Below are 15407 nucleotides of genomic sequence, written 5' to 3'. Positions count from 1 at the left end.
TCTCCCCAGTGATGAGCCCTGGAGTGAGTAGCTGTATCTCTGGCACCTGGCACAGGGCATGGCACGAAGTGAAAGTTTCCTGAATTTCTGTCGAATGACTGGATGGCAGGCTGCTGAACTGTCATGACCTCTATAAAAACTGATCTCAGCAAACCTCTTTGGACAGATTTCGGAGTCATCTCTGAAGACCCCAGGTGTGCCACTAAATGGGGAAAAGCTAGGCAGACGGGGTGGGGAAGGTAGACCCCAGGAGAACAGCGGCTTCCTCAGAGGATTCACAGACACACCAAAGTCAGACATTTGGCTTGTCTGAAACTGGAAGAAGACACTACAGGACCTGAGGATTGCACAACTCCGGGAAAGTCACCTCATGCCACTGATAACAGAACCAAGTATCAGCAGGCTTTCAACACCCCGGAACTCAGCTAAAATCCACAGACCTCAGAACTGCCAGCAGCACGAGGACAGAGTCGGGGAGGTGTGGCTGGACAACAGCTCATGAGGCAGAAGAGCTGTGTCAGAGGTGTCAGTTGAGCACAAGCCCTGTCTGAGGCCGTGGTGACTGGCGACAGCCGGGCAGTGGAGGGCCTTGGAAGCTGAAGGGTGGTCTTGGCATGGACTCTGGTCCTTGGGGTGCAGGCTCTTGGGTCCCAGTTCTGCTCGGGGTGGTCCTGTGAAGCACTAGACTCCTAGCGGGTCATCTGGGAGGGTCTAGCAGAGCTGGACAGCCCAAGGGTCATCAGGGCTCAGAGAGTCTAAGGTTATGTCAATCTGGCGTGCCCAGAACTGGATCGGGCAGGGGCACTGCTCTCAGCCCTAGCAACACACACTGACACTTTGCTGCCAAAAGCCTTTAATATGCCCTGGTGCAGGCTGTGTTCAGGAAAGCGGACACAGCGGTGCTTCCAGCTTCATGGTTCCCAGGCTCAGGTTCCTCCCGGGGGAGGTGGGAGGGCAGCCCTCACACCTGGCACCCCTGAGTGCCATACTCCTGGAGGAAGTCGTTGAGCTGGGTGCAGGCTGCCCGCTGGCGGGTGCTCCGGCACAGGCGTTCAGAGGGCATCTCCTCGATCCAGCTATTCGAGTCCAGCAGGTACTGGGGGCTGCAGGGGGCAAAGGGGCAGTCAGCAGGGCTCGGGAGGATGGCAGGTGGGAACGGAGAGCACAGGCATCCGGCTTCTGAGGGGCAAGGCCTAGGTGGCGAGGCATGGGGAGGGCAAGAGACTGGGGGGACCAGATGACTCACTGTCCTTCGAGGTCATAGGTGGCCCCATCCAGACCCATGATCAAATATTCTTTCCCAGGTTCCAAGCGAAGGCGGCAAGAGGCTCGAACCAGGAAGTTGCGCATCTGATTAGCAGTGGCCTTGACATCCTTGGCTGCGGGGATGACGTGCGCAAAAGTGGTCAGAGGGGAAGAGTAGGTGCAGGGTGAGCTCAGGCTGGGGGCTCTGTGTAGATCCTCTCATTCCACCTTCGCCATCCCCATGGAGAGGTGCCACTGCCTCCCTATTTATGGCCAAGCCCAAGGCTTCTGACAGGCCGAGGGGATTTTCACACTTCCAGATGGTCAGGTCCTCGGCCACACCTCAGCCTCCCTGTCTCCCCCCAGCCCTGCCCGCCTCTCCGGTTCGCTTCATACTGAAGTGCAGGACTTGGGTGATCTTGGTCTCAAAGAGGCGGAAAGCAGCTCTGCTGTCTTCTCGGAGAACCTTAACCTGGAAGCCTAAGAGGTTGGGAGAAGGGGGAAAGGTGAGTTACTTTGAGGCTAAGAGGGCAGGAAGTTGGTGTCAGAGCAAACAGGCTGCGTGCATGACCTGTAAGAGGAGCAGACTACACCCAGAGAGACCAAAACAGCCGGCCCCCGAGGGAGGGTCAGGCCAGGGCCTTGGTGGGAAGACTGACCGTACTCCACACGGGGGTAGTAGCAGGCAAACTTCATCCTGTAGCCATCCTCATCCTGCAGACCCCGCTCCAGGGCGCGACGCTGGCGAGGGCACTTCCCTGAAGTTGGGGGCCCCATCAGACAGTGCGGGGGGCGTCCGGCCATCCCGCCTCCACTGCCCCACCCCAGGCCCTCAGTCTCACCCTCAGCACACTGGCAGACTTCAGCAGAACACAAGGTGGCCAGGAGTCTGCTCTTACTTGGTGCCCCGTAAAACACAGAACATCTGCGCTCTGGAGAACAGAGAGGAGTTAGGGCACAGGCCCCTCCATTCTGCCTCCTCAGTCCCAGGGAGCCCCAGGGCTCTCTGCCCCCCTCACTACCCCAGTGTCCACCGTCCCATAGGAGGTCACCATGCCAAAGCTCTCCTGAATTCCAGGGTGTCCTGCAGTGCTCACCAGGGTTGTAGTAGTCATACAGGGTTGCACTGGCCGGCTGCACCAGCCCCACCGGCACTTCCTGCACAGCCTCAAAGCCCACGCACTCCTGGGAGGTGGGGACCTGGCCAAGCGTGGGGAGGAGAGATGAGGGACCCACTCCCTGGGCCCTGCAGCCCTCTGTACTGGGTTTCCTTGGCCTGTTTTTGTTTGGTTCCTGTTGGCCTTCTCTCCAGCGTCCTTCACATTCTGTTACCTTCTTACTCAGAGAACTCTGAAAGCTGCTCCGCAAGGTCTCTGGTGACTTCACTTCCCAGAGGGTGACCTTGCCCCAGTCTTCACTGCCCCAGGCCCTCGGCAGAGTCTTGCATCATGGACATGTTCTCTGTGAAACTGTCCCTAAGCTAAGGGTTAGCTTCTGGACCACCCTTGGCTCTGACCTGGTCATTTCTTACGTTCCCTCCTTCGGAACTTCCTTCCTCAGTGCTCCCCTGTGGGGGTCTCAACCGCTCCCTGGCTTCCACCAAACCAATCCAGGCTGATGATTCCCAAACTGAACTTGCAGCTCCATCCTTGCATTAGGATTTTGGCAGGACCTGTAAGTTCTCCAAGGCACTCTGCCTGCCCCCAAACCCACTCGCCCTCCTCACAACCTCATCTTTGTCATGGATACAACTGGGTCCTCCTTTATTTGCCACAACCTAACTGCAGGTTCTGTCATCCTGCCTGACCCCCCGACTCAGGTCCCAGGCCTGACTCCTCCTCGTGCCCATGTGGGCCCAGTCCAGTGCCAGTGTGGCTGCTGCACTGTCAGCTCCCTATCCGGGAATCTCACTGGCTCTGTGTTTTCCATTGTGTTCAACCCAGATGTGTCAGCCAGGCTTCCCCAGCTGATGGGGGCTGGCCCCTCTGCACACACTGGGTAGGGGTCTCCCTGACCTACAAACAGCTGGCTAATGAAAGCCACCACATCTTTCTCACATTTTCTCCCAGAAGTTACAGTAAATGTTCAAAAAAATTTTTTGAAGGCCGGGCATGGTGGCTCTGGCCTGTAAATCCGGTACTTTAAAAGGCCTAGGCCAGAGGATTGCTTGAGGCCAGGAGTTCAAGACCAGCTTGGGCAACAGAGCGAGACCCTGTCTTTACTAAATAAATAAATAAAAATGTTATGAGGGCCGTAAGAGGGTTGATAACTATTTTAGCCTAATAAGGTCGTGAAAAGACAAATACAATTATCATCTATGGCCACCATCACTTTGTAAAAGAAAATACACTTTAATATTAAAAGAAGATAGGAAGTTCAACAAAAAAACAAAGGCAGCCCCTCAAGCTGAATAAAACCAGCTTTACGAAAGGCTCCCTCTCAAGCCCCGAGGGTCCCCACTGACTGGCATTGGTCCCTGCCGCCTGCAGTTCTGCCCCTTACTCTGCTGTGTCTCACGGGCTCACATTCTTGTCCTTCTCTCTGATGACATCACAAGTTCTCAACAGCACCGGCCGCTGACACAGCTGTTTCCTGAGAAACCTCCTAACGCATACTCAGTAAACCCGGTGCCATCAAGTCTCTTCCTGTGTCATCTCTCCCCACTCACCGAGTCAAAATACAGCAAGACATGGGGCCCCTCGGTCTCAAAGTGACTCACGTAACGGTCAGAGAGGGAAGTCAGCTGTGGAAAAGGGGAGTTGGTCACAGGCCCTGCACATGACAGGGCTCAGTACCTGGGACAGAGGGGGTTGCCCTGGGTGGCTGACCGCACCTTCTCCAGGTCAGCACGCAGGGCATGGAATCCACTCAGGAGGGTGATGTCCGCAATGGCCATGCCAGACAGCTCCACCTTGCCGTTCCGCCTGCGGAGACATGTGAGCTGTTGTCCAGGTTCTGCCTGCGCGGGCTCCAGAAGCCCAGCCCCAGCCTGGGTCCTGCCCTTCCTCCCCTGGCCTAGGGCAGCTCCCGGCGCCCACCAGATGCACACGGTGTAGTGCACCCTGGACTCCTGCTCCTCCACCACCTTGGGCGCCTCCCTCCTGCGGCGGTTCCTCCGACCCTCAAACAGCTGCAGGGGTGTCACGGGCTGCAGAGGGGCATCTGGGTCGTCCTTGGCTGGAAGCTCATCGTACTCATAGTCCTCATAGTCTTCGTTTGCTTCCACTGCACAGGGAAGCATTGTGAGGAGGGCTGGGATGGCCACCCGGCTCCCTGCGCCAGCCCCTGCCGGGCCCCAAGGCCTCCCAACCCCCACACTCACTCGTGTACTCGACATGGCCTTTGACTGTCACTTCTATCTGCAGGTCCTGGCAGGTCGTGTTCTTCATGTCCAGGACATTGTAGATACGAAGGACCTGGCTCAGCAAGGGGCAGGGAGAGGATGCAGGACATGTGAGGCCACAGACCTCTCTGGTGCCATACCTAAGGGCATCTCCCCAGGCTACGGGATTTGAGGCCTTCAGCCCCTTTTCATCCCCGTCATTGCACAGTCCACACACACGAGTGGCACCACATTCGCCACAGGTGCCGGGTGAGACAGAGAGGTAAAGAAGCAGGGGCCTGCCCCCAGAGGCCAACACTCTAGACTGTGCTGGGAAGAGGCTGGACTGAAAAGCTCAGGAAAGGCTTCTGGCCAAGGCTTGAAGGAGGAGAAAGAGCTTGTCCTGTGGGCCAAGAAGCAGGGAAGGACAGGAAAGGCAAGGGGATCTGTGTAGACAAGGAGATCTGTCTGGCCGGAGAGGTGGGCAGAGGCCCAGCCATCTGAGCCATGGGCAGCGGGGAGTGACTTTTCCCCAAGGCTGATCTGGCTGGGGCTTTTGGAAGGTCAGTGTCACTGCTGTGTGGACAGTGGATCAGACAGGGGAGACAGGAGGTAGAGAGAAGTTCCAGGTAGGGAGAAGGCCGTCTTAGCACAGAATCTAGGATGCAGCACCAAGGGCCACAGGCAGCAGGGGAGCAGAGGAGGAGTCACTAGGGACATAAGGACAGGCTTGGGAGAGGGGCCACTAACACGGCCTCTAGAGTAGTGGCCGGGCTCCTGGCTGGGAGGGGCTCCCATCAGCCAGACAAGAAACACAGAATGAAGAAGGGCTTTGGGACATGCCTCGTCTGAGGTTCTGTGGGAGTGGGAAGAGTGGGGCCCATGGTTTAGGGAAGAGGCCTGGGCTGAGGAGTGGGATTCGGAGCCATCAGCACTGAGGCGGGTAAAGGAAACAACAGGTACCCAGAGATGGGGAGAGCAAGCAGGGGGAAAACACCCAGGACGGAAGCACGGGACACCAACCCTGAGGTGTCTGCCTCCTTCCCCGGACCATGCGCCTCTGCCCACAGGCCTCTCACTCCACACCCTCTCCTACGCCAGTGCCTGGCCCCGCCCCTTCCCTGGCCCTCACCTTCAGGGTTCCTTTGCTGTTTCCTCCCACCTTCACATTGATCTTGCTGCCCAAGGAAAACTTTCAGCAACAGAAAAGGGAAGGCGATGTTAGAAGGGCACAAGCAAACCTGTTTTTGCGGCTCCAATAACTTATCTCCTTCCTCAAAACAGCCCCACTTCCTCTCCCCACCTCACATTTCCACAAAGTTTACACCAGCATGTGAATTATCTCACTTCGGCCTTCTAATAACCCTGTAGGGTGAACTCTGCATATGTTACTCTACAAGTGAGAAAACTGAAGCTCAGAGCTCCAGGTCACACAGCCAGGAAGTCAGTCTTCCCCCAAAGACCCCAGGAAGAAGTGCTGCAGGGATTCCACTGGTGGGAGGGTGGGGACAGCTTCTGGCCTGGCCACGAGGCCCAGGTGTCCTGGCTACCCAGGCGAGGGAGTGGTTCACCAGGGAGTGGTTCACCTGCAGCTCCTCCTCGAGGCCACGGATCTGGCGGTTGTTCAGCTGCAGCGCATGGGACTTGAACCCATTCCGGCCTGTGGAGCTGAGAGTCACATTGAGTCCCCTCTCCTCAGTGGTGTGGGAGGCAATCCAGTAGGCAGACAGGGCATCCAGGGCAATCACCGTGTCCTAGGGAGGTTAAGCCAGGACTCAAGCCCTTGGTCTCAGGACTACCCACCCCCAGAGCCCGGGTGCGGCCCCTACTTGGGTACTGCGGAATCCCCCTTGGAAGCTGCCCTGATGGGTGAGCCAGGCCGCAGCCTGGTCTGCCATCTCTGCTTTGCCCTCGTGAAGCAGGAGGTGCAGCAGGGCGTAGGCTGTGGTTTCAATCCACAGGGCTGGGGCCTGGGGCATGGGGTCAGATGGGTTGCGAGGAGCTGGGGTGGGCGACACGGCATTGCTCTGAGAACCAGTGATTGAGCCCCAGTACAGGTTATCTGGAAGTGAAGGGAGACCACGAGTAAACAGGAAGGCAGGGAGAAGAGCCTGGTCCCCTGGCCCTTAGCCACCCGCTGCTGGGCTCTCCTGATTCTCCCCCAATCCACCCCTCCTTATACCTTCATTCCTCCTCTGAGTCTTCATCCAGCCTCTCCCTCTGGGCACACTCAGGGATCCTAAGGTCCCCTGGGCCTCAGGCTCACTGCCAGGAGCCCCTCACCCCTTACCTCCAGTCTCCTGGGCCATTGCCATGAGGTTGTTGTGGGCAATACCCCGCAGGTCTGCAGGGGCCTTGGTCAGTGTCAGGGCATAGGCCGTGATGGCGGCTGCGTGGGCACCCAGGAGCCCAGCACTTGCTTTCTCCCCCAAAAATGAGTTTGCCTTTGAGATGGAGGCTTCCTGGAAGAAAACGGGAGGAGGGTCTGGGGCCTGGACCCCTGGGTTCCTGAGGAAAAAGGGGGAGAGCTGGGGGCCAGCAAAGGGCAGCAACGCCACTGAACTTACCACTCTCTGCTTCAATTGCTCTGCACCCTCATCCTGGAAGACGGCCAGCCCATGATGAAGGGCGATGGTCACAAAGGCTGTGAGTGCCACAGTCTCATCATTGCCCACCAAACCCCCCTAGTGAGGGGAGAAAAGAAGATGTCAAACAGGAGGGGGAAGGGGCAAAGAGAGTCCTCCAACAGGCGCTCCTTGGGCCAGCCCCAGCATGCCCGCACCTGCATGCCCCTGTGTATCACTGGAGAGAGGTCCTGGAACGAGCCATCAGCCTGCTGCTGGGACAGAAGCCAGTTAGACGTCTCCTGCAGTTTCTCAGGCGAGCCTCCTACCTGCTCTTGGGCCAAACTCAGAACCTTCAACACAAAGGCTGTGAGCCTGGACGGGAGGAAAGGAGGGTTGGGGATAAGGACTTGCTTATCGTTATGCCCACACCCCCAGGTGCCTGGTTATTTACCCTCCCATTGTACCAGCTCTGTCCCGCCCCTGCCCCAGCCCTGACCCCCTCAGAGCCCTGGAACCCCTCTCCCAACCTCACCAGGTGCTGCTGGCCCGTGACAACCAAGCCGCATAGGAACCATCCGCCTTCCGAAACTGCTGGATCCGCATGTAGCCTTGGAGAGGAAAGGTGGCCGCTCAGGTGACACTCACCCTTCTGCTGTTTGAGCCCAAGGCCATGCTCCCCATCCCCATCAGGGGCCCCCTTTCTTTCCCTCTGTAGCCTCCTGGGCTGTCCATCTTCTAGTAACTGTCCTTTCCTGGCCCCCCTCCTGCTTGCCCCTGCACCCAGAACCTTTCTGGATCAGATCCACAGCGTGGTCCTTGGTCTCGGGAGGCAGTGTGCTCCACTGCTCTGTCTTGTCCAGGTAGCGGGAAGCAGCCAGTGTCGGAGCCAAGTAGACCATGGTTTGCTCCCCACAGCCTTGAGGAAGTCTCAAGAGGGAGGCCACGCCTCCTGGTGACAAGGCCCCCTCAGAGCCTAAAGTGTCCAATGGATCTGAGGCTACATGGGAGGGAGAGGGTGGAGGTCTGAGGACCCTGCCTCAGAGGCTCACGGGGAGTGGGACCAAGTAGGGACCCACAGGTCTCACATGAATCTGAAGGTGGCCACTGGGAAGGGACTAAAGGGCACTCCCACCTGTAACCCTGACGTAGCTGTTGAAGTCCCCATCAGGGATCATGTTGGGATCAGAGTTGCCAGGAATTTCCAAGGTCCGGCCTCGGTGGTCTGGGGAAATGGGGGAAGTTGGCAGCCTGTCCTGCTGGCCACATCCCCCACCACCTGTACCCACTTAGGAGACCAATGGCTGGAGGTAGAGGGTCACTCACCCAGGGGGTTGAGTTCGTAGACCAGCTCCTCTGTATGGATGGCCCCTTCCTTCTGTCTCAGGGAAAACATGGTTGTGAGCTCACACAGGACTACCAGCTGGCTGCCCTGCCAGCGCAGGCTCCCCCAGGACTTTGAGTTTCAACTCCAGGGACAGAGTTGGATCAGAATTGTAGAAGATGTGAACAGACCAAGGCATTGGTTTGGGTGTTGGGCCCCTGGCCTGGCCACCAGAGAGAGTGCTGAGGGTGGAGGACAAAGCTGGGGGCCCGGGGACTTATATTCAGGGGTGCTCCATTCACCTCAATCTGCAGAACCTTGGACACTGCATCTCCCACAGGGAATTCGAAGGACCCTCGAGCCACCACCTTCAGGGACACAGCGGCAGCTGCCGTGGGCACCACAGAGAAGGCAACAGGCCGGGCAGAGCCCGCAGGCACCAGCACCTGCTGGGCCAGCCCTCCACCCCCGGCCAGGCACAGCCCCTCCACTGGGGACACGTGGACGCTCACCTGAGGGCAGGAAAACGAGGATGGCCAGAGTCCTGGCCCGGTTAGGCTCCCCACCCCTCACTGGGCCCTGGCTCCCCCAACTCCTGTATGCTCAGGCTCCCACAGGGCCTCACAGTCAGGTTTTTATCCAAGTAGTTATAAAGGACAGGCCGCAGCTCCAGCTGCTCAAAGCGGCGGACAGACATGGGCAGGCGGAGGTGCAGGTGGAACTCGCGGAACACCCGGAGCTGGACTGGGGTGGCCACACATAGGCCTGAGGGAAGGGAAGCGTGGGCGGAGGGGCAGAGATCAGAGGGGCCATCAAAGCTTCAGGGCCACAGGAGGGAGGGGTGGGGGTGACCCAGCTCTGTCTCAGTCTGCCTCTGCCCTCTGGCCCACGCCAGCTGCACGCTGGCACAGACCTCCCCAGATCACTGGACCCTCTTCCTACACTAAAAGCAAAGGGAACAGGGAGCTGGGGTACAGGGAAATGGAAGCGGGTTCACCTGAGGCCCAGACAGGGTGACCTCACCTTTGGTTTTGGACAGGCTCAGGCCATGGATCTCCCACGTGGTCAGAGAGTCGGGGAGCCACAGTGTCAATCTGTGTAGGGAAAGGCAGAGAAGGCCCGTCATACCCTGGCTGGCCCCCAGACACAGCGCAAAGACAAGGCTGGGCCGACAAACACTCTCACATTTGAAAACGGTCCACTGTTTCCACTCTCCAGAGCCAGTTCTCCGGGAAGAAGCTACGCACGGGAATGTCATCCTCATCAATCAGGTCCTCCTCCTGCAGGATCTCCAGGGCTGGGGGACCACGGTGGACGGGAGTGAGGAGGGGGCCGTTCTGCCTTTCCAAGCACCGCCACCTGTGCCCTAGCCCCACCCAGCCTCTCACCTCGTTGGAGGCCCGCCTGGCCCCTGTCCCTGCTCTTCTTGCGCAGACCCTCAGCAAATTGGCAGCAGGACAGAAAGGGCTCCCGGCAGTCTGGCTGCTGCACGCGAGCTGCCCGCTGCTCGCAGGAACGCATCATGGGCAGACGTGTCGCCCCATCCTGGCAGCAGCGCTTGGCTATTGGGGAAGCATACTGACCCACTGCAGGGCCAGATGGGGGTGAGCATGAGAGGACAAAAAAGACATACACCTCAGCCCCCGCCCCGACCCCTTGAGACCAGCAACATAAGAGAGGCTGGTGGAGAGAGCTGCCGACCCTTCCACTTGTAATCCCGGAATTCGGATCTCTGGCCCCAAATACCACACACTGGTTCAGCAAGAGCCAAGGGGCAGAGAGGCAGACCCCCAACCCAGATCCCAGGTGGAGAGCCCAAGCTACTGCCTAGGCACCCGCAACTCACATTTCTCATTAATCGCCTTTTGGAAGTTCACGTTTCTCTTTTTCCGGGTTGTCTTCTCCTTGGCACAGCTTAGTCCTGGTAGAGAGAAAGGCTGCAGTCCAGCCGTCAGGCACTCGGCCTCCTCCCCTCCTCCCATTCCCCTGCCCAGCCCTTCCCGCCCCGACTCTTCCTACCTGGCCCCCTCATGCCCTGCCTCCTTCCTTATCTTCCCACCACCCACTCCCCTTCCTTCTCTATTCTCACTCTTTCTGGATAAGGTCCATTGGTCTCCATCAGAAAAGGCCAGGCCCGCTGCCTGGAACACCTGAAGGGCACTGTCCCCACCCCCAGGACCACAGCCGAGGTCATAGCTGTTCATAACTTCAAAGACCTGCAAGAAAGGCAGGAATGCTAGGAGCCAAGCGTGGCTGAGGGGCAGGACTGAGCACTCGGCACAGGTGAGAGGGCAGCGCATGGGGGGACAGGAAAGGATACAGAGCCAGGAGATGGAGACCACAGGGCCAAGTGGGGAAGAGTCTGTGGGGAGCCTCAGTGGGATCCAGGGGCTGTGCCCAGGGCTCAGGGAAGCAGGGGGATGAGCCATGGAGGGGTGAGAGGGCTGAGGAGAGGGTCTGGACAAACCTTGCCCATGTTGAGGGGCTTGTGGGACTTGCTGCCTGCAGCATACAGAGCTGTGTCCAAGGCTCCCAGCGCCACCAGGGCTAGGGAGTCGCTTTCTAAGTGGAGCTTCACGGACTCCCCGTTCCGGTACTGCTTGGCACCGTCCACGCTGAGCTCCAGCTGGCAGGGGCGGGAGGCGGGGTGGTCAGAGTGGGAGAGCTTCCTTCAGTCCCGGTATCCTCACTGCCCCCAAGCTAAATCCATGCCCTGTTGGCAATCACCCTGTCCTCAACCCCCTCAGCACAAGTGCCATCTCTCCTGACCCCGGTCACCTTGCCCTCGCAGGCCCCAGCCTGGACATCCACTCGCAGGGAGTTGGCCACTGGGTGGTCTCCATGGTAGTAGAAGGCCACAAAGTAGAAGGAGGGTGCCAGGTGATGGTCCACAAACACCGAGACCGAGGTCAGGGTCCTCTTGGGCTCTCGATTCATGAACACGATCTGCCCTCGGGATAGGATCTGGGCCAAGAAGGGGAGGGACAAGAGTGGTTGCCTCTTCATGGGACAGCCCCAGCCTTGAACCCCCCCAGCCCCATCCAGAGGGCTCTTCCCTGCACCCCAGCCCTCCCTGACTCCCCAGCTCATGCACACCATGTAGTAGTAATGAGAAAAGGTGGCCCCACTGCCCACGGCTCGCAAGTTCAGGTTCAGAGTGTCCCCAACACGAGGAGGTCGAGAATCCGGCCGCTCAATAGACAGAAACCCGGGGCCTCCTGAAGGTGGGGCTGCCACAGTGAGCCTGGCTATTGCTGGATGGGGGGAGCCTGCAGATACCTGGAGAGGGGGTCAGGTGCGAATAGGGTAGTAGCTCAGAGCCAGGTACCCCACCTTCCCCCCAAGTCAGGCCATGGATCCTTGGGACCCCAGCTCACCCTCCTCCCCTTTCCCTACCATCTCCCAGGGGTCCGAGGAGTCCTACCGAGACCTGCAGTTCTGAGATGGTCTGAGGGATAATGATGGAAATGCTGACTTGGCCGCTCTCATCTGTGTTTTGTTGAATGTCCCGGACTTCAGGAACAGACCCAGGAGAAGACACCGTGGCAGAAACTTTGACAGGAATGCCAGAAGCTGGGGAGCCTGACATCTCATGGACCAAGGCCTAGGCAGGTAAAGGAGGGCAGGCAAAAGAGAGTGGTCAGACCCTGAGCCCTCCTAACTACCACATCCTCTCTACTCATCCTTCCCCTCTGGAAGAAACCTGCAGCAGGAAGGGGGCTCCAGGCACAAGGTGTCGCTTGGTCTTGCTAAGATCCAAGGAGAAGGGAGATGACACAAAATACCAGGATGTGAGCTCTGCCTCCTCCATCTCCCCACCTGCAAGACAAAGGACAGAGAGAGGTAGGGGACAGAGCCCAAGAAGAGAGGGCCAGGAGGACAAGTGGGGAGTGGCTTGAGTGGTTCCCTCCCACAAGACAGTGAGCTCCCAGGGCGCAGGCCGCCGAATTCCTGTCTGTGCATGCTGAGGCCCAGCACAGACAGGAACAACACATGTCCACTGGGGAAGTGAATGAATGAGCAGAAAGAGCAAATAAATAAATAAACTCAGCCAGGGAAAAGGGACGAGTCACAGAGACAGAGTTGGAGACAGACCAGGTCTCCTGGATGTTTCCTGGTTTTGAGTCTGAGATGAGGTGGGAGAAGTGGGGTGGTGTTGGTGCTGGAGGGAAAAGGGTTAGTTCAGTGGTCAGAGGCAAGGGTCTGGGGTTACAATAAGGGAAAGTCACCCACCTGGAGACTCAATGATGGCTGCAGCAACGTAGAGGCGCAGCCCCTGGAGGTCAGTAATGCTCATATTCAGCTTCTCCAGGGCATCCTGGAACTCCGCCTTTGAGAGGGAGATGTGGCTCTGTCCATTCACCAGCTGGGGCATAGAAAGAAACAGGACATAGGGTGAGACTGAGTCTCCCACCTCACCTCCCTTGCCCCTTCCCCTCCCCAGCCCCTATTCTCCTTCCTACCTTGGTCTGACTCTCCAGCCCCCGAAAGAAAGTCTTCTTACCATCCTCATCTAGGAGTCCAAAGCGCACATATGCCACCCCCTGCACTGGCTTCCCATAGATGTACCTGTTGTGGCAGAGAGAAGAGGGTGGGCCAAGGGCTGGGGGGAATAATGGTCTGAGGGCAGGGAAGCAGGAGCCCATTCATACTGAGTAGGGAGCAGGACCCGGTGCTGGTGGACAGAGGTGGGGAGGGAGGTATTACCTGGCCTGGATATCTAACTGCATTTCATCAAGATGGCCTGGCACCGTCAGGATGTAGGGCTTTCCAGGGGTGATCTTCACCTCAAAGTTGGGAAGGACTGACCCAGGGTGAAGGGATAGGCAGGTCAGACTCCAGCTCAAAGACTCCCCTCTGCTAAGGGCTGTGGTACCCATATCTCCCTGCCCTGAGCTGCTCCCACTCCCTCTCCTTCCACCCTTACTTCCTTCAGGAAAGCAGCTGCCTGTCGCTCCAGTTTCTAGCTCTCACCATATTTCTTCACCTCAAACTGGGTGCTGCTGTTGGATTCCAGGCCATCTGAGAATCGGGCTGAGATCTTCCAGGTCCCTGGCCTGAGAAAGGACAAGGAAGGGGCTCAGCTCATCTGTACAGTGGGGCACGGAGAGCCAGCAGCCTGCTTCCCTGGGAAGAGGACTGTGGGGGTTAACCAGAGGCTCAGGAGGCTGAGGGTCAGGGCATCTTGGGACGTGCCTCTGTGTGGGAGGTGGAGAGCCTAACAGGAATTGGGTTGGTATAGCTTGGGGGCAGCCCCCACATTGGGAGCGCTCACTCTGAGATGTCTGGGATCACGAAGTCATCCTGGAAGATGGACGAGGGCATGTACACCTCCTTCTTCTGCACGCGGAGGCCGTGAGAGTTCTGCAAGGGGAGAAGTGGTCACAGGCAGGAGGTCACGTCAGTGGCCAGGATCAGGAAGGCCAGAGGTCGGGGACTCACCTCCACCGTGACTGTGATGGCGTCAGTGCTCGGGCGCATCTTTTGATCCAGAGCAAAGACCCGGTACCGAACTGGGAGTGGAGGAGGAGAGAGGTGAGCAGGGGTCCATGTGCAAGGGGAGAGTGGGTCCAACTCCACAGAGGGAGCAGGGGACAAATATTTCCTAAGCACCCCTCCTGTGTGGCACTTTCTTTCAGGTTATCTCACTAGGGGGCACCAAACTCATCCTGAGAGGGCTTGGAGGGGGTTAAAGGTTGAGGCCCTGGGGCTGAGACTCACCCCGCTGGCCAGGGTTGTAAATGGGCTGGTCCGTCTGCAAAAAGAGGTGCCCCCGTCGAGAGGAGAAGAGCAGGTTGATACCCTGGATGTTTGTCTTTCTGGACAGAGAGTCCTTTAGCCATGGCGACTGGGCCACCAGCTGGACCTCAGGGCCTCTGAGGAGTTGATGGAGGCCACAGCTCTTCGCATCTTTCAAGGGCACCTGTCAGGAGAGGGAGAGGGAGCAGGTCACAGAGCAAGAGAGAGCTGACCAAAAAGGACAGAGACCAAGGGAGAAACATGGAAGGAGAATGCCAGGGTGGGAAGACAGGAGGCGAGGAGGCCAGTGGGAAGATGAAGACACAAGACAGATGGGAACAGGGTGGGAGGCCCCCACAAGCAGCAGGAGGGCATGGGGTCTGGTTACCTGGAGACTGAGGAGTGCGAAGTCTCTTTCTGAGCTAAGGGTGAAGTCCACCTTTGGGGAGCAGGGGACGTTATTATGAGATGGGTTTCTCAGGAACACTGATCCTTTCACTACCTGTCCTCGGGGCACATCCTGGAGCTGCACCCCCACTGACAGGGGGACCCCCAGATGAACCACAGAAGGAGAGAACAAGAGCAACCTGGGGAAGAAAGGATCAGCAGTCAGACTTCGCTCTGACCCCCCCACCCCTGCTCTCCCTCACCCCTGAATCGGGTCGTTGCCAGCCCTGCCCCAATCCAAGCACCCAGCATCCCGCCTCCAGGACCTGGGCTTCTGCAGAGATAAGGTGAAGAAGCTGGATGCCCAGATCAGCCCCCAGAGGAGCCTCATGGCTGGAGGATCCAAGAGGGGTTAGATCCGTCTGTGTCTGCTACCTTCTGGCCAAGCTAGGGATTGGGGCAGAGTTGACTCTGGACCTTGCTCCTCCCCCAGCCCAGCTAAGCTGGGAAACCACGTGACAGCCAAGAAGTGCAACTGGCCTCAGGCCCAGTGTTGTGGGGGCACCCCGACACCTGAGTCTCCAGGGGAATCTCTGAATCTTGGCCCAGAAATAACCCTGTCCTTCCCTGTTAACCCCTCTCATTCCAGTGCCTGAGCACCTCCCCCTACCAGGTATATCTGTTTCAGGGTATAGGTGCACATAAGCTCATGTATACATGGGCGTACAAGGGCCCAACATGGTCCACGAGTACAGGATATTTAAAGGCCCTCACAAAACAATGACAGGCTTCTAAGATACTTGTCTCTTACTTTCATTCCAACACA

General features: G+C 58.2%; 1 protein-coding gene across 3 annotated transcripts; it reads right to left on the bottom strand.

The window, feature by feature from the left end:
* Positions 1–826: 826 nt before the first annotated feature.
* Positions 827–15054, bottom strand: LOC100596445 (complement C4-B). Of its 3 annotated transcripts, XM_003272131.3 has the most exons (41): positions 14908–15054; positions 14583–14781; positions 14177–14378; positions 13898–13968; positions 13731–13819; positions 13430–13512; positions 13163–13259; positions 12919–13024; positions 12689–12821; positions 12159–12274; positions 11880–12059; positions 11552–11734; positions 11234–11419; positions 10923–11081; positions 10545–10671; positions 10302–10376; positions 9844–10041; positions 9641–9752; positions 9479–9549; positions 9081–9220; positions 8758–8967; positions 8458–8509; positions 8267–8356; positions 7922–8131; positions 7667–7742; positions 7350–7506; positions 7135–7251; positions 6858–7029; positions 6397–6629; positions 6154–6321; positions 5700–5759; positions 4568–4661; positions 4284–4470; positions 4079–4169; positions 3914–3988; positions 2343–2445; positions 2088–2177; positions 1905–2003; positions 1642–1725; positions 1247–1379; positions 827–1103 (listed from the first exon to the last, which is right to left on the bottom strand). In XM_003272131.3, exons 1-41 carry the CDS (start codon positions 14970–14972, stop codon positions 962–964), a joined length of 5235 nt encoding a protein of 1744 aa, XP_003272179.1. In that variant the 5' UTR covers positions 14973–15054; the 3' UTR covers positions 827–961. The 3 variants fall into 3 exon arrangements, 2 of the variants coding, with proteins under 2 accessions (XP_003272179.1, XP_030658388.1); XM_030802528.1 differs by having other exon boundaries at positions 2088–2445; positions 14908–15021; XR_004027770.1 differs by lacking the exon at positions 2343–2445 and having other exon boundaries at positions 837–1103; positions 14908–15021.
* Between the last annotated feature and the right edge of the window lie 353 nt (positions 15055–15407).

The sequence above is a fragment of the Nomascus leucogenys genome, chromosome 22a (assembly GCF_006542625.1).
Source record: "Nomascus leucogenys isolate Asia chromosome 22a, Asia_NLE_v1, whole genome shotgun sequence".
In the NCBI taxonomy this organism is placed as follows: domain Eukaryota; kingdom Metazoa; phylum Chordata; class Mammalia; order Primates; family Hylobatidae; genus Nomascus; species Nomascus leucogenys.
This window is presented reverse-complemented; position numbering and strand designations above follow the sequence as displayed.